At 44.9% G+C, this 18,755-nt stretch overlaps 1 protein-coding gene across 3 annotated transcripts in view; it reads left to right on the forward strand.

Annotated features, from left to right (window-relative positions):
* Positions 1-18,755, forward strand: part of LOC147886473 (tRNA-splicing endonuclease subunit Sen2-1-like) — a 22,685-nt gene continuing 3,930 nt past the window's right edge. The window contains exons 1-3 of one of the 3 annotated variants that reach the window (XM_087395653.1): positions 1-111; positions 359-609; positions 835-971. In XM_087395653.1, the coding sequence (XP_087251779.1) occupies positions 387-609; positions 835-971 (360 nt within the window). In that variant the 5' untranslated portion in view covers positions 1-111; positions 359-386. Of the gene's footprint in view, positions 112-145; positions 163-358; positions 610-834; positions 972-18,755 lie in introns of those variants that run through there. The other 2 variants (XM_087395656.1, XM_087395654.1) reach the window with 2 other exon arrangements.

Below are 18,755 nucleotides of genomic sequence, written 5' to 3' on the forward strand. Positions count from 1 at the left end.
AGAAGAGGGAAGTTAGTACTATGGGGTTTCGTTCTCTCAGAATGTGCAAGTTTGATTTACTAGACAGAGCTAAAAGCTCACAACGGAGATTTATCACCCACGTAGCAAAAGGTTCGCTAATAGGATTCAAGTTAGTCGTACTCAATTCGTCGCTGTGTTATAGTAATTCAGTACCATAATGTTTTGCAATGATATTTTTTTCCTTCCATGTAGGGATTCTTTCTAGGAAATAAATTATATCATTTCTATACATTTTCCCTGCTTCACAATATTTTTTTTTAACTCGACCGTCATAGAAAGCATTGCTGAGACTACAGCCCTTCGCTTTTGTTATAACATGTGCTGCTGTTTGTTGCAGAATATCGGCAGCTTTGATAAATTAAGCCATGGCATCTGAGCCGCGATGGAAGCATTCAAATGCACAGGATTACACGCTTGAGAATCCAATTTCTCAGCTCTACGAACGATTACGGGCTTTACCTCCGATGAAATCTCTCATTGCTCATCGAGCGGTGATCGTGTGCGCTGATACACAACAGTCTGGTTTGCTAAACAGTGCTTGCTTTGGGCGCCCTATTCTTGAGGCACCTAGGGCTTCCCTATCTTGTGGTAACTCCCATCTCCTTCGCTCTCTTTCCATATGTTGCAACAGTAAATGCAAACTCAAGAATTTAAAAACATAGGTTTGATTGAAACTGCTTTTAAGGTAAAATGTTGGTTGCTGAAGCTTGTGTAAACCTTCAAATTCAGCAATGCAAAACTTGTATGATAGTACATTGTCATATAATCTACTGCCGGTATTATTCAATTTACTCTTTAAACGTTATGGCATAGATGGACGTTTCCTAGGTGATGAACAGATACCGGAAGACATACTCGGAGAGAGAATGTTGTTTGAGCTTGGCTTGGAGGAGGCATTTTTTCTATGCTGCGAGCTAAAGTGTCTGGAAGTCTACCCCAAGGGCCAGCAGGTTTGTTGCCCAATCCTTATACGACCTTGCAGAATACCTCAAACCTTAAAGAAAGGGATCAATCTGCGTGAGCTAGGAAAGCTATAATATTAACGAGTGACAGATGGAGTTTATCCCAAGCTTCAGCACTTAGCTATTATGGGATTTGTGCCATCTTAGTTTGGGGTTTGAGTTTGGACATGTTCTTGGATTAAACCAGACATACATTTTGTTAAAAAAAAAAAAATTGTTACCTCTTTTTTCTTCTCTTTCGTTTTCTCTTTTATTTTGTGTAGATTTTTGAGACCTCTTGGGCATTTTGAACAAATGGCTATCTCGCTTGATATTCAAGAGTTCAAATCAAACATTGGTAAAGACTGCTCGAAATCTCCATTGAAAGAAGACTCATCAATTGGCTCAATGTAGATGAAAAAAGGTAATTTGTCGGAGTTAACTACTGGGTACTCCATCACTCATCACAGTGGTTGCATTTTGGTGGCATACCCAGAGCCTCCCCACAAAACACTTGACTTGAGAGGAAGCTAAAGTACAATTTTGAACGGCCCTAGGAAAGGCTAGCCTAATGCCATGCCTGAGCCCACTGAAAGTCTGCATATTAAGGGCTAAAAAGTGTTAGATATTATATCTAACTTCGAAAGGGCCTTGCTTGCTGAGCTAAGCCCAAACAAACCATGCAGTGGAAAATATAATACCCTTGAGAGCTCACACCGATCTATATCCTACTTTATGTATGTACACAAGCATTATCTACACCAATGCATATATCTGACGATAGACAGCAAGATATGTAACCAAATCATGTTGAAGTATGTCCATAAATATATTATAGGACCAAAAGATCAGTTCAAAAGAGGCTTTACAACTGACACGATGTGAACAGCAGGGTACTGCTTCATTGGTGCCTGATTAGTGTGATCTTATCTGCTGCTCTGTGCCTCTTGGACGATGGAGGAGCCTACAACATACTGTTCAACACCTTTGCTCCTTGAATGGGCTCTACACTTGCAGGTAGGTTTACTGGAATTCAGTCCCTGACTGCTCAAAACAATGTGTTGTGCTCCTCGAATGGGCTCTATGCTTGCAGGTAGGGGCTGCTGGAATTCAGTTCCTGACTGCTCAAAGCAATGTGTCTAATGCCCCCCATTTGGGCCTAAATAGAGAAGGGAAGCCCTCTTAAGTGGGTGGCCTGCTCTGGTTTGGACTGACCTCCTCTGTGAGGCTGGCTGACCAGATGGACGAACCCCTCAGTTTGGACTCTGCTTGGCTGACCTTAACAGCCCTTTCTGGCTGGCTTCCTCTGGGCGGCTGGGGCTGTGTTTGGGGTCTATAACACCCATATCTCCAGCCAATTGCCGGGGTCTGCTCCAGCCTGACGTGCCCTTCACAGGGCCTGGTGCTTTCGCATATTCAGAAGGCGGACACCAGAAGTCCAATACTTGAAAAAATCTCATGAAACGTAGTGCACAAACATTTGATATGTCACTTAGAACTTGAAATTGGATGCTTGAAACGTATTACTAATTTCTAAATCAGAAAATTAACAACACACCATTGTAGATTCAAGCATCAATGGTCATATTTCAGAATTGAGAAAGATACATAGAATCATGAATCACGATTCATTTTCGTGCTGCACTTGGACGGGCTAAAGGCAAATGTACGGATGAAGATCGATTTCAGCATACGGGTGACGTACGGGCGGTGTTTTGATGTATGGGCGGCAAAAATGCAATGCAACACCAGATTTTCCAAAATCAGGGCAAATTAGGGTTTTTTGAACATTGCGGGTTTTTTGGGAGCGCGGGTTTTAGAACCGAAACATTTTTGAAACGTTTCGTACGTTTCGGGCTGTCCCAAAACATGTTTCGGGCCTACTATGCCCCCGATGCACTCCTCATATGGGGGCTCACAAGTGGGGAGGTGACCAGTCCTATTCCAACACCCCCTCTCACCGACCCACATTGGCCTGATCCCAATCCGTCGATGAAGATGCTCCAGTAGCTGCCGTGTCGTAGCCCTTTGGAACACTTTGGTATCGTGATAGTCTTCTGCTGGCTTTTTGACCAGTGGCTCTTGCTCAGCCAGGTCCGGTTCCGCTTTCGCACACTAGTTTGGTACACAGGTCCATCGTTGGTAGCACGTGATGGTACCACAACCTTCAGTCACGAACCCGCCTCTAAACTCCAGCTCTCTTGGTACTAGCATCCTCCAACTGTCCCCCTCATGATAAGTGAACAACTTGAAGTCCTCCAGGCACCAAGCTCTCAAGGTTTGTTTCGACCCATCCTTTGTCTGTTTGGCTAGGTCTGCAACCAAACACCATACCCGAGACATCATATCCCAGGCACAAATCTAGTCTACCTAGACTATGAAGCTACAACTATGGTTCTTTATTGTTGTCCGCCTCTACGTCACAGCCACTGTCTGACCTTGAGTCTTCAAGTCCTGTCGAAGAATCCCCCTCTGCTTTAGCAACACCAGCCAAGCACCTAGATGACTCCAGGCACTCGTCACTGTCCATCACCTTCACAAAGGATCCTAACTCCTCTTTTGACCAATCCTCAATGTCTGACATTCTGATAGTCACACTGGGTTCCAGATATCTAATCTCTGCGGCTGCACACGGAGTGGCCACCAAGAAAAGTTCTCCTACTGCCACCTAAGCTGACTCCACTGACTCTGAGCTGGCACCCTTCTTCTTTTGATTAGTCTTCTTCTTTTTGCAATCTGTGACAAAATGTCATGTTACAAAAATGTCTTATCTCATCGCAGTAGAAGCACTCTCTCTCTTTCTTTGTCTTCTTCTTGTTGTCTTCATTTGAAGAGTCCGCTTTGTCGTCATTTTTGAGCTTGCCTTTGCCGGGCTTACCCTTGCCCTTGGCTTTGCTCTTGTCCCGAGCTATGAGGACTTTGTCATACTAATCCGTACCGTTGTACTTCTTTTCTCGAGCTTCTTGCTGCAACAGTAATGGAACTAGCTCCTCAAAAGTCACCGGCGCCACCCTATGCCCTGCAGTCATCGTAGTCACAAAACTACCATAGCTCCAGGGGAGCATTTCCAGCAATAGCCTTGCCATCTTGGTGGAGCTCGTCCTTTAACCAACTCCCGCCAGTTGACCCCACACCACGTTCATCTTCGTGACGTGTTCGTGTACGGATTCCCCTTCATCCATACTCATGCCGTACAGCTCTGTCTTGAGGTCCAAGATTCTCACCTCATTGTTGAGCTCATACATATTGCAAGGGAAAAATATTTTACTAAATTTTGATTTAAGATCAAGATATCAAAAGTGGCGAATTAGAGAAGAGCATATCCCTAAGACATCATTTCATACTATATATGGGCATTGTTTATTTAGAGTATTGCCATTTGGTTTAACAAATGCTCTAGCAACTTTTATGACACTTATGAATAGGGTCTTGAGGCCATATTTAGGAAAATTTGCTATAGTATTCTTGGATGATATCCTTATCTATAATAAAACGAGGAAAAAGCGTATGAAACATTTGACAAAAGTGTTCCAACTACTTAAATTACTCTCTTCTTCCTACAAAAACTAAGTGTGTATTCTTTGCAAAAGAAAAAAAGTACTTGGGACATATTATATCCCAAGAAGGAATTTGCATGGATCTCGAAAAGGTAAGGGCCATTTTGGACTGATCACATCCGACAAACCTAGAAGAATCACAGATATTCTTAGGTTTGTTTGGATTTTATAGGAGATTCATCCAAGACTATGCTAAGATTGCTATTCCGAAGACAGATTAGCTCAAGGGGAAGGGAAGTATCATCATATGGAATGAATCTCAAAAGAAGAGTTTTGAGAAGTTAAAAGTAGCTATAGCATCATCTCTAGTCTTAGAGATAATGGATCTCAATTAGCAATTCGTGGTTGAAACAGATGCCAGTAATTTTGGTGTTGGGACTGTACTTTTACAAAAGGGTCGACTAGCGGCCTTTGAAAGCAAAAAATTAGACCGTGCCCAATAGAATTACTCGAGATATGAGAAGGCACTGTATGCTATATTTTATGCTTTAAAGAAATGAAGGCACTATTGTATGTTGTCAAGTTTGTGACCATCTTTATCAAGAAAACAATGAGTGGGTATGCAATTAGCCAAAGCTTCAAGGAAGAAAAGCTAGGTGGGCTGAAATAATGCAATAGTTTGACATCCAATTGACATATCAGAAGGGGAAGTTTAATGTGGTAGTAGATTCCCTAAGCCAAATGCCAACGGTTAATGAACTGAGTTTCACTCATAATTTCATGGAGCCCTTAAAAGAGTTTGATCCTCACTTTTCCGAATACATAAAAGAATTTATGAGAAATCCAACAAATCAAGGATAATAATGACATTAGGTGCCAAATTGTTTGAGTGTCATGATAGTCCGAGTGCTCCACACCCGAGAATTCAAAAGACGTATGTGCTTCTGAAAAGACAATTCTTTTGGTTTGGGATGGATAAGGACGTCTAAGATTATGTACTAAAGTGCCAAAAATGCCAGGTCAAAAAGGCCGAACGCCTTAAGATTCTACACCCCTTGGAGATCTGTCTGGCAAATGGGAAAGCTACTCCATGGATTTTATTGTTAGATTACTTAGGGCACAGGCGGGGCACGACTCTGTGTGGTAATTGTGGATCGGTTGTCCTAGATGGCTCAATTTATTCCAACCAATAAAGAGGTTCAAACTCCAAAATTAGCAAAGCTATTTATGGCGCATATCTATAGATTGTGTGGGCTACTAGCCGGTTTTATTAGTGACCGGGTAGCAAATTTAACAGCCATTCTTGGAGAGATATGTTTATGAGGTTGGAAACTACTTTGAATATGAGCACTGCGGATCATCCTCAGAGTGACGGTCAAATTGAAAGGGTCAATCAAGTCATTGAAGATTGCTTCGAGCATATGTACATAAAAGGAAAACTAATTGGGAACATCAGAATTTGCATATAACAGTGCCCAGCATTCAACTACAGATTTTAGTCCATTCATGATGATGTATGGATTTGCGGTGGGACTCGAAAAAAGAAAAGATCCAAGCAGCCAAAGACTTCTTGAGGATATGAATCAAATGCTTAAATTAGCTAAAGATGCATTAGAAAGGCTCAATATAAAGCAAGAAATTATGCAAACCCACACGGTAGAAGGTTGGAGTTTGAAGTAAACGAGAAAGTCTATCTTAGGGTGTCTGAATCTTCAAAATCCCTAAAGACAAATAAATTTCCAGAGTTGTCTCCTAGGTATTGTGGACGATTTATAATACTTAAGAGAATTGGAGAACTTGCTTACAAATAAGCGTTACTAGATGGATGTAGAGTCCATCTAGTTTTTATTGTATTAGGCTAAAAAGAAAGTTAGGAGATGAGGACAATCTCATTCGAAACAAAGCCCTAGTTGAACTCATTGACCCTGCTACTTTACCATATGAACCAGCAAAAACTTTAGATAGATAAGAAAAAAGAACGATACGTACGATATATCAAGAATGTCTCTAATAGACCTGAAAAGACTTCAACATGGGAAAGGGTAAGCAATCTTCATTAGGGGTTTACCAATTTAGTTTTGGAGGACTAAACCATTCTTAAGGGTAAGGGAGTGTGTCAACCATAATCCTGGAACTGCACCATGTGACTATGGTGAGGCGGGAAACCAAGAGGGCTTGACAATGCAATGGTGGACACAAGAGTTAGTGCCTAGAAATAAGTAGGCCTAGCATTAGAGAGGGGCGCCAAGAAGGGTTAAAAGATTAAGGTCCTTTGGAGGACACTTGGCATTCCAAGAGGTCCACATGGGATGCATTGAGCATGGGGGAAAATTCCAAATAAAAGGAGTTGCATTATCAAAAGGTCGCAAGAAAGGGATCTCACATGGAAAGAACCTGAGACGGGAGCTCACGAGGGAATCCGAGGCTTGGTGGATTAGATGCACATAGTTCACGTATCAGTGACAGGGAGTGACACCTGCAGGTATAGAAGAGAGATGAACAGACTGCCACATGGGCAGCAAATTGGCTGCATGTGAGCAGCATGACAGAGTTCCTTCTTGCTTTTATTAGAGCCCATATGCAAGACTGATCAGTCCTTTGGGACTGCCATGGTGCTGCACTCCATGTTGGAGATATCATAGTCACAGAGTGTGTTGGTGTGAAGTGTTGGTGTGTAGTACTAGGTGATCTAGTACTAGTCTATGTGTGAGTCTTGTGTGAGTGCCACGTGTCATCATGGGACTTATCCCATATGCACTAGGTGCTAGTGTGTGAGTGAGTAGCCTATATAAGGCTTGTACAAGGCTTGTACTTCACTTATCTTGTCATACTTGATGAATGAATGAAAGCCTTCTTCATGTCTTCATTTGAGCATTATTTCCTCACACCCTAACTCTCTCTCTCTCTCTCCCTTCACCGTGTTTCTAACATGGTATCAGAGCCAAGTTAATCTTGCCCTAGCCCTGTTAGATATCAATGCTCCACTCTCGTGTAACTACGCGTAACTACGCGGGAACCAGCTAACTCTACTTGTAAGCCTCCCATATGAGGAGAAGGCATTTGAGTAGCTCGGTTATCCGGTAGGTCCTGGTTTGGACACCAGATGGGGGCCATGTGTGGCTTGATGGCTGGACGGCTTCAGATAGAGTTGGCACACTGCCAACTAGGCTACATGTAAGTGCGGGAAGGCATCCCATGACTGTCCGCATTGAGGGTAGATGGAGCATTTCTCGGGGCAGTCCACTCTCGGGTTGCGGGGCCCGTTTGGAGCCTTGAATGATCCCGGATGGCTTTGGACCGAACGATGACCGTAGGCTAGTTGCTCTATTTTGCGCCACGGTTCTATCGTGTGGTCGGTGGCCTATTTCGAGACTAATCCCTAGTCGGCCGTTTTGGGCGGACTGGGTCGGTCACCCAATTAGGTCTAACAGACTACGACTGGTGGCTATATAAGAGCAAGCCCGTGAAGCCCATTTTATCACTGGCTACAGCAACCCTGATTCCTTAGCATCCAGCCTCCGTCCTCTACTGTTTCCAGCACGCCATCGAAGCTTCTCACACAGGAGCGCACGGCTGGGAGGCAGCGCCATCTATTGTATTAGTTTTACAGTAATCAAAATTTTGATTCTCCATACTATCTGCTTTTCTCTCTTGCATACGAGATCCTGTTATCTGTTGAGCACAGACGTTATATTGTTTTCTTACATGGTATCATGGCTTGGGCTCTAGCAAAAAGATTTGGTAGTGTGTTTCTGTTTGCGAGCAGATTATGAGAGATGGCCCAGCCCGCAAGATTGCGAATCCCACCGTTCGGCGAAAGCGAAAAGTTGGACGGCACTAACTATCCACTCTGGAAGTTCAAGATGAAGACCATTCTAAGCGCATACGAGCTTTGGGATACTGCTAGTGGGGTGGACCTGAAGCCGGTTGCGAGACCGAATCCAGCCAATGCAGCACAACAGATAGTACCAATTGCGGATGAGATTCTCGCGTGGACAAGAAGAAATGCAGATGCGTTGTGTTCTATTGTCTGCAGTGTAAGTGATTCTGTCATGGCGTTAATTCAACATGTCACCACATCGGAGGAGGCATGGACGGTCTTGAAAAATCAGTACGAGACCACGAATCAGACGCGGATTCAAAATCTAGAGACTCAACTCGCGAACGAGAAACTGTCTAAGTCTAAAGCGGCAGAGAAGTTCATCACCAGGGTGAAGAATCTGCGCGATCAGATGACTGCGATTGGCATCACCATCACCAGTGAGAATCTAGCACGAAGGTGCATACGGATTCTCCCATCAAAGTACGATGGTCTTGTTACGGCGTTGAATACGCAGAACAGAAATCCATCCCTCAACTTTGAGGATTTCAGCGCAATGCTTCTGGAGGAGGAGATGCATCAAAAGACGAGGACTGGAGAAGATTCGGCTTTCTCGGCTAGATCAAAGAAAGGTAAGGGTAAGGACTCTGGTAACCCATCTTCTTCTGATGATAAAAAGAAAAAGAAGAAGATCAAGTGCTTCTATTGCAACAAGGCAGGGCACAAGCAGAATGAGTGCCGAAAGAAGATTGCAGATGAGAAGAACGGAGTAAAGAAAGAGTCCAGCAACAGCGCGCAGGCAGTACCAGTAGAGCTGTTCGTAGCAATTGAGGAGATTTGCACGGAGGCAGTTCATGTACCTGTGGAAGAACCTTGGATTATTGACAGTGGTGCATCGCGCCACATGACCAGTCGGAAGGATTGGTATACCTCTCTATATCCGGTAGGAAATGACATCTTGGTAGCAGTCGGCAATGATGCAAAATGTCCAGCAAAAGGAAAAGGTACGATTGCTCTCAAGTCAGATGGAGTTGTAAAACAGTTGTCCGATGTTCTTTATGTTCTTTATGTGACTGTTTTGTGCATGTCCTTGATGCTAACAGGACCAAATGGGAACCGAAGAGCCAGAAGTGTATTTTCTTGGGCTACAGTGAAGAGGTGAAGGATTACCGTCTCTATAATCCTGTTACCAAGAAGGTAATAGTAAGTCGCGATGTGGTCTTCTCAGAACAGCCGCATCAATTGGAGAAGGATGCTTCCTTCCCAGACAACCAGGACCAGGATATCCATCCAGTACAATCACCAACAGCAGACCGAACTCCCCCAACGGTGCTTGGGAAGATTCAAGATAAAGAAGAGGAAGAAGAGTCTGCAGAACCACAACGGCAATGGTTATTCCCGAAGTGGGTAAAGCAGCTTTTGGACGGCAGAGAACCTCTAGCCATTGAGGAGGAACCATCCGAACACCGCCCGTCCAAGAGATTAGAGGAGCAAAGAAGGACGCATGAACACTTGGTCAACTACGCTTTGATGACAGAGGTGATCCGTGCTGACGAACCCAAGTGTCTTGAAGAGGCACAGGGTGATGATAGGTGGATGGAGGCTATGCAGTCGGAGTATGGCTCCATAATGAAGAATAACACTTGGGACCTTGTGGATCGACCACCAAAACGCAAGGTAATCGGCACCAAGTGAGTGTACAAGATCAAGTACAAGTCCGACGGCACGTTGGATAAGTATAAGGCTCGACTCGTGGCAAAAGGATTCGCACAGGTACATGGTTTTGATTATCAGGATACTTTTGCTCTCACAGCTCGACTAACCACAATTCGCAGTGTTTTGGCTTTAGCAGCCCAGGGAAGTTGGCTCGTGTTTCAGATAGATGTAAAATCCGCCTTTCTGAATGGAGATCTCAAGGAGGAGGTATACGTGGAACAACCACCAGGTTTTGTGATCCCCGGTTCAACAGGTAAAGTCTGTAAACTGAAGAAGGCACTTTACGGGTTGAAACAGGTCCCACGAGCGTGGTACCAGCAGATTGATGCCTACTTTCTGTAAAACGGGTTCAGGACGAGCCCATCTGATGCAAATTTGTATATCTACAGAGAAGGAGGCAAGTGTATGATCGTGGTCCTTTATGTGGACGACCTTGTCATAACAGGGAACCATGAAGAGAAGATCTCGTAGACAAAGCATTTGCTAGGAAGAGAGTTTGAAATGACAGACCTCGGACTGATGCATTTCTGTTTGGGGATTGAAGTTTGGCAAGAGCCAAAACAGATCTTCATCTCACAGCTGAAGTATGCTGGAGAGATACTGAAGGCATTTGGCATGGCTGAGTGCAAGATAGTTGGCACCCCCTATGGAGGTTGACGTGAAGCTCTCAAACGAGGATTCATCACCACTGGTGGACGAAGCGAAGTACAGAAGGCTTGTGGACAGCTTGATTTACTTGTGCAACACGCGGCCGGACATCAGCTTTGCGACTGGTGTACTAAGCAGGTTTTTCAATAAGCCTCGGGAGAACCATTAGAGGGCAGGGATGCGGGTGCTGAAATACATCAAAGGCACACTTGATTATGGCATCACCTATACCAAGGGCAATATCTTGACGGGATTCTGTGACTCGGATTGGGCAGGAGACGTGGACAGCAGGAGATCAGTGATAGGTTACTGTTTCACTTGGATCTGGAGCTGTGTCATGGGTCAGCAAGAAGCAACCCACAGTTGCTCTTTCTTCTATCGAGACTGAGTACAAATCAGCATGTTTTGCTTCTTGTGAGGCAGTGTGGTTGAAGAGGATTTTAGGGGACATGGGTGTAGTGTAGAACAAGCCTACGTAGTTATCATGTGACAATCAGAGTTGCATGGCGATTTCCATGCTCGCACAAAACACATTGAGATTCAATATCACTTTGTACGCGAGCTCATCATGGATGGAGAGGTCGACTTGGTGTACTGTCCGACTACAAAGAATGCTGCAGACATCTTCACGAAGGCTCTTGGAAGAGACTTGCTGGAGAGGCATCTTCATCGACTTGGCATTGGGCCGAAAAAGTAAGTTCACTTGCGGGTGGACATTGAGGAGGGGTGTTAGATATCAATGCTCCACTCTCGTATAACTACGCGGGAACCATCTAACTCTACTTGTAAGCCCCCCATATGAGGAGAAGGCATTTGAGTAGCTCGGTTATCCGGTAGGTCCTGGTTTGGACACCAGATGGGGGCCATGTGTGGCTTGATGGTTGGACGGCTTCAGATAGAGTTGGCACACTGTCAACTAGGCTACATGCAAGTGCGGGAAGGCATCCCATGAGCGACCGCACTGAGGGTAGACAGAGCATTTTTCGGGACAGCCCACTCTCGGGTTGTGGGGCCCGTTTGGAGTCCCGAATGATCCCGGATGGCTCTGGGCCGAACCGTGATGGTAGGTCAGTTGCTCTATTTTGCGTCACGGTTCTATTGTGTGGTCGGTGGCCTATTTCGAGACCGACCCCCAGTCGGCCGTTTTGGGCGGACTGGGTCGGTCACCCAATTGGGTCTAACCGACTACGATTGGTGGCTATATAAGAGCAAGCCCGTGAAGCCCATTTTATCACTAGCTACAGCAACCCTGATTCCTTAGCATCCAGCCTCCGTCCTCTACTGTTTCCAGCACGCCATCGAAGCTTCTCACACAGGAGCGCACGGCTAGGAGGCAGCGCCATCTATTGTATCAGTTTTACAGTAATCAAAATTTTGATTCTCCATATTATCTGCTTTTCTCTCTTGCATACGAGATCCTGTTATCTGTTGAGCACAGACGTTATATTGTTTTCTTACAAGCCCGCCCTGCCACGTCATCGTCTTCTCCAACAAACCCTAAACCCTAACTTTGATCAGCTGCCTCTCCTATCCAGCCTGCTTATTTCTGCCTCTAGCTGCCTCCTTGGCCGTTTGCTTCCATTTCTGCCTGTGCACAGCCTTCATGGCCTTTATAGCTTGCTGGTCGGCAGTTCCTGCAAGAGGCACCTGCACATGTGGTTCCCCAAGGACGTTTTGGAGCTCTCCATTGCCAAAATCAGGGTTTCTAAGCTGCTGCTGCATAACTGCCTTAAACAGAGCTACTTTCGAGCTATTTCCAGCACTCCAGCACACCCACAGCAGCCGTTTTTCAGCTTGGTGACCTGCTACATCAATTTAGAGCTGCCTTGCTGAGACGCTTTGCAGATTTCGGACCTTCTGTTGTGCTTTGGAACACCTACACACCTGCAGCATTTTGACCAGTTATCTTGACCACAAGGGCTCCTTTCGTACTTCGGAGCATATTCTTGCTGTGTTTTGATTAGGGTTGGTATTTGGAGCACCGCTAGCCACCTATATTTGCCCTTTTTGCATACGTGGAGTCTACTTTTTCGTTTCGGAGTCCTAGACGAGCCGCCATACTTGCTGGTTCTTCATCTGGTGCTGCAAATTTCTTAACTCAGTTTGCCCACATGGAGCCTCATCCTCATGGTGAAGACCAATCAGCTTGGGATGACAAGAATGAGAAGGCACTGGCGCTTATTGGTTTGAGGCTGGCTAACAAACTACTTCGTCATCTTGACCTCACTACTTCAGCCAAGAAGACACTGGACAAACTCCAAAATATATACGCCACATCTACTGGACCTGAGAAGCAAGCTTTATCTGCTATATTACATGATCTATCCCTCTTTGAGGTGGTAGATGATGATTAGTGATGCTATGTGTTTGTCTTGAACCAAATAAAGGTTCTCAGCCTTGAGTTGTCCCTCTAATGAATGTATTTGGAGTCAATAAGAGGTACTCTACCCTAGGTTGTCCCCCAAAAATGAATGTATTGTCTTTTACTTTGGTTGATGATATTGCCCACCCAGTTCAGAGTAAGGCGGGATGACGAGTGATGGTTGCCCTTGCCGGTCGCGAGCTGACTGAGAAGGCACTATCACATCGCACATGGGAGGTGTTGGATAGTTGGACTTGCTCTTTGCAGTATTGCGGTGGAGGGGGGATCGGTCTACTCTTTGGGTGTTGGGTCTTACACTCTTTGCTCTGAAGGGGGGTATTGGAGATATCATAGTCAAAGAGTGTGTTGGTGTGAAGTGTTGGTGTGTAGTACTAGGTGATCTAGTACTTGTGAGTGCCACGTGTCATCATGCGACTTATCCCATATGCACTAGGTGCTAGTGTATGAGTGAGTAGCCTATATAAGGCTTGTACTTCACTTATCTTGTCATACTTGATGAATGAATGAAAGGCTTCATTTGAGCATTATTTCCTCACACCCTAACTCTCTCTCTCTCTCCCTTCACCATGTTTCTGACACTTCAATGGGGCTGCTCATGGAGCTTGCGATTGGGAGCTCAGGCCTGGCACAAACATATCCGCCGTCGTACCCACAATGATAGCCAAGGCTTCCACATTTCGTATATATAGCGTTTGTTGGCGCTGTCACTGCCGCCAAGGTTGATATGGCTGGAGTAGTTAGGGTGGCCTAAGGTATCAGCTCCGTCCCTTTCACAATCCCCCACGATTCCCTCAACATTAAGTGGATCCAAACCTTGATTTTCCACAATGGGTAGGTGGTCTTGTCGAGCTTGCCTGTCTCACCAAAATTTGGAATCTGGTATCTATTGGCCATGATAATGAATTGAAATAGAAAAAGGGTTTTAGAGTGCCGTACACCTGTCTGAACCCGAGCTTCTCACCTGGGTACAAACCTTCAGGCGCCTACCTAAACCTAAGCCTCTCGCCGGGGTACCAATCTTTCAGACACCAAAGCTGATTCCTTTGAGCTATGAATCAAGGTCGTCCTTTGGCAAGGTCCTTGCCTTCAAGCTCCACTTCATGAGAACTTCTGTCAAGGCTTTGATCCATGTTAGAAAAATAAAATTCCAGACACGTGGAAGTGTTTCACTATGGAATCAAGCTTCATCCAACGTGTCTACTTCACAACCATTCATGTGTGTGCCAACTAGCCAATAGACTGTGCTCAAAGGCAATATAGAAGTAACTCTTATATATTTCCGTCTATCCAGAAACTGGACAAGATACAATACCAAAAAGGTTCTCCTACTATATGCTTGGCACCTCTAGATCTCTGAGCTCACGTGCTCCATTGAGCGTATGTAGACTCTTTGTCCAAAGGATCTCTTCCACCTTGCTGTGCAGAAAGCCAGCCCAGGTGGGCTGCCACTCCAGCTCAGTCTGCAGCTCTTTTGGGTCACCTTCTCCTCCTGAATGTAGGCTCAAGGTTGCCCAACTACTGCTCTTGTCTGCTGTCTTGAGGGCTGCTCCAAGTGAGAAGTGAATGAGGCCCAAAGGCCTCCCTTTTATAGGGGTGCATGCCCCCTTGAACTGGCCAGCTTTCTGCCCCCTTCCAGCCGACTCAGCCCAGGCCTCCACCGAATAAAAGGGCTGCATGCCCCCTTGAACTGGTCAGCTTTCTGCTCCCTTCCAGCCGACTCAGCCCAGGCCTCCACCGACCCCTCCTTGTGCTGATTTGCCAGGTATATCCTTTCTCTCTCTACTGCCCACATGGCAGCCCATGTGCGGCCCATGTGGCTGCCCCCTGCTTCCTGATGCATTCCTCATATAGGGCTCACAAGTGGGGAGGTGACCAGTCCTATTCCAACAATATTTGCACCGCATCTACTTGTTTTTGTAGAGGTTTATTTGGGGCTTTAATTCCCGCGTGTTTATTTTTAGGCCAGTTCCACATGATCTTTGCCTAAACATTTAAAGCAAATATTTTCCTGTTTGGCCTTCTCATAATCCTCTCTTTTTGAAAAGAACATATCTTTGTGTTTGAGGTTTCTTGAGACACCTCCTTCTCAAATTGGCCGCTTCTTTTCAAATTTAGAAATTTATTGAATCTCGGTATAAAGCTAGTTTGTTCTGAAGTTTCAGCTCTAGATTTTCCTGTAGCATCATTATAGATTTGGGCATACTCGATGGTTTCTTCAAAGGTTTTGGGAGTTTTCTTCTCACCTCAATCTTGTAGTCTTTTAAACCCCTCACGAAACCTCTAATCTTCTAGAATTCATCGATTTCCTTTAACTTTAGGACGGCCTCCCTATAATTAGCTATGTATTGGACTGAAGTATTTTTGCCATACTACAGGTACCCTACGCTTCCCATGCCCTTTCCAACTAATTTTCAGGTAAAAATTCTTTTAGGAAAGCTTGCTAAAACTCAGCCCAATACTTTGGAATCCTATTGGTGTCCCTGAGGCTCATCCGTCATTTATACACTTTGTTTCCTAGGGAAAGACTGGCTTCTACGACTTGGTTTTTAGGAGGGTTATTCTTGAGTTGATGAAAGTCTTGCTACTTTTTCAAGAACGTGTTTATGGTGCCCTTGTTTCTTTCGTTTTGTTCCCCATTGTACATTGGTGGTTTAAGTCCTTAAGAATATTTGAGGCTTCATTAAGTTGAGAGGTAGACCTCTCAATTTGACTTAAAGAGTCGGTGATTCTATAATAGGAGTTACTGATTTAGAATTGAATAACTAAGAGATGATTCGGTTAGAGTTTTTAATGTGTCATTAATAGACCTAACCGTTTCTACGTTGGGGTTTCTAAGTTTTATGAATTTTGAGTACGGAATCCCGTAATCACCATAATCCACATCCTCCAAATCCATCATTTGCTCGTGTGTGTCCTCATGTGCTTCCTCTTCAACAATGGCCTTTCGTTTTCTCACCCTTTCCTCACATTCACTAATCATTTTATATATCTCTTGACCTATCATTAGAAAAATGAGAATTTTCTAGATAGCGTAAAGCAAACAGCTTTATTAAAGAGAGAACAATGCAATGCCCACTTCCCTGTTATTTGTTCGAGGTCTTGGAATTCAAATTCAAATTCAACTCACTCTTTTCACGACCTTTCCTGTCAATCCCGCTTGTTGAAATCACTTTCCTTGAGCTCGATTTCCACAATTTAGCTCTCTAGTCGTTTGTTTTAAAATCACCAAGGCTAAAGAATCGAAGCACCTTAGGACCTTGGAAAGAGGGAGGGCCTTAGTACCTTTGAAACTTTGGTTTCTTTCTTGCTTCATTATTTCTTTATTCCTTTATTCTTGCTTCTTAGAAGCCCTCAGTAGCTGGGAAGTGATGAAAGTGGGCAGCAACAAACTGAGTTGGTTGAATGACGAGGCAATTATGATCTCTCTCCTCGCTAGAGCAAGAACAACAATTTGTTTGTGAGGCAAATTAAAGGCTTATGGAGGTGGACGGACTGTTTTGTGGCCTGACAATTAGAAAGATCTCAAGCTTTTCCTCCTGTGTTGCCTAAAGTATATAATTGTGAGATGGCCCAAAACTCTTTGTGTGGATTATGCTAGCTTAGTAGTAGAATTCCTTTGGTCCGTGAAGCTCATGGGTTCTCTGGCAATAAAGAGTAGTGGCTCTTAATTTGTGAATAACTCCTTCCAAGTCTAGCTGCCACTGTCACATGGTGGTGTTGTACAGACTAAAGTCATGTGCATTTGTTCTTAAGCGAATTGTAGCTGTAGCAATATGTTTTAGGAATAAAAGGCAAAGCTCAATCATCACAGGCGTCACAAGTACTCTCTTTCAACAAATTTTCCCACAAAAGTTTTGATTACAACTGTGAAGAAACAACACGACGGGTCCTCTCCTTGTGCAATCAACAAGTGAGCGCTTTTAATGTCTCATATGCTGATCTCTAGCTTTGAGGACTAACAAAGAGAGCTATGCGCATCTAGTCTTCTAGCCTTGAATTCCCTCGTGAGCTCCCGTCTTAGCATTTTTTCTGTGCGAGATCCCTTTCTCATGACCTTCTTTCAATAATGGAACTTCTATCTTGAATCCTCCCCCATGCCCAATGCATACAATGTGGACCTCTAGACCTTAATCTTCTAACCCTTCTTGGTATTCCTCTCTAATGCTAGGCCTACTTATTCCTAGGCACTAAACTCTTGTGTCCACCTCTGCATTGCTGAGCCTTCTTGGTTTCCCACCTCACCATAACCACACGGCATGGTTCTAGGGTTATGGCTGACATAATAGTGACACTCCTCATTTGGGGGGCTGGCTTGTGGGAGTTGACCTATTGTCCCAACAAAAGATCATTTGGATGCAAATGGGGATGTTCCATAAAAAGATAAAACGATACCCTCGGACAAATTGACTCTTAACCTACCCGTGTCCTAACACAGATCTCAACAGGGATTGGTCTTCTAAAAAAGGTTATAAATGGCTTATAACAGGGGGGTCTTGCTGCCTGAGAAAGAAAGAAAGAAAGACGTATTAATGTCCGTGAGAGGCCTCGCGGGCATATGGGACAAAGTACAAAGTACACCAAAAAGGAAAAACTCATACAACCTTAGTGGGCTGGAGCAAAGGGCACACTAGGGCCTGAGTGCTAAACTGATCTACAGAGCTCAATAGCTTGAGCAAAAATTTGATATAAATCAGAGACTAGTTGAAGTAGACTGAGTTTTGGGATTCAAAAATCGAAGCTCGGCATCGTGGTGGCTCATCTGTGAGCGGCGAAAATGTATCGGATCTGTCTCTCAGGCTATCTTACGATGTGGTGGCAGGGGAGGCTGTGGTCCTCGATGTGAACCCATTGGGCTATGTTCAGAGTGACCTCTCGTCTGAGGCGGTCTCCCCTGAGGAAACTTGTGATAGGCCGGACCTCAATAGAGTGCTCTAGTCGCTCTTCGTGCCGCAAGTGGTCTTTGCATCCCTCTCTCAGTGATCCAAGCTGCCTGCATATCAGCTATCTCCTCCTCATCCATCCCACTGCGTCTTGGAGCTGACTCAAATTTATAAAAGCTATGACGTGTTGCTGTGCTCTATCAGCCTCTATACCTTGTGATCTGGTCCCCTCCTGCTGCTCTCTAATCTGTCATAGTAGAGTCTCCCTGTGTCGGTGCATCTCAAGTAGAAATAGGCCAATGTAGGACCTGGTCATGGAAGTGGATCAGTCATGAGGGTGGGCCGAAGCGGCTCCTCTCTTGGTAGAGGTAATGGTATTGTCCCCATATCTTATAATAGGTTGGGCAGGCACATAGAAAATGCTCCTCTGTCTCAACCACTCCCAGTGTGCAATGTGCATAGCATACAGATCCGTTGCTCTTTGGGTATGCATGTTGCTCTCCCCGTCTTAATCCTCAACTGATGGGATGAAACACGCATCTATCCAATGGCGATCCTCAGTGCATGAGAGACTCCTCTGTCCTCGAGATACTGGGGTCTGATGATGAATCCCTCCTCTGATACTCTTAGGAAGTGGTCGTGACAGGACTGGTACTTGGTGGGGAGCTCCTGGTCCCCCCCCCTCCTCCCCCCCTCCCAAGTCCGAGATGTATGGAGCTGGAGGAGATCTAACCGTATGATACGGTTAATCTTGTCTCGTGGGATCGACTCAGGGGCTTTGTCCATGCTGTACTCAAAAGGGGGGAGCTTGTCCATCTGAATACCGTGTCTGGCATACCATTGTTTGCT

The sequence above is a fragment of the Dipteris shenzhenensis genome, chromosome 24 (genome assembly GCF_047967505.1).
Source record: "Dipteris shenzhenensis isolate YYH24624 ecotype China chromosome 24, Dip_SZ_1.0, whole genome shotgun sequence".
Taxonomy (NCBI): domain Eukaryota; kingdom Viridiplantae; phylum Streptophyta; class Polypodiopsida; order Gleicheniales; family Dipteridaceae; genus Dipteris; species Dipteris shenzhenensis.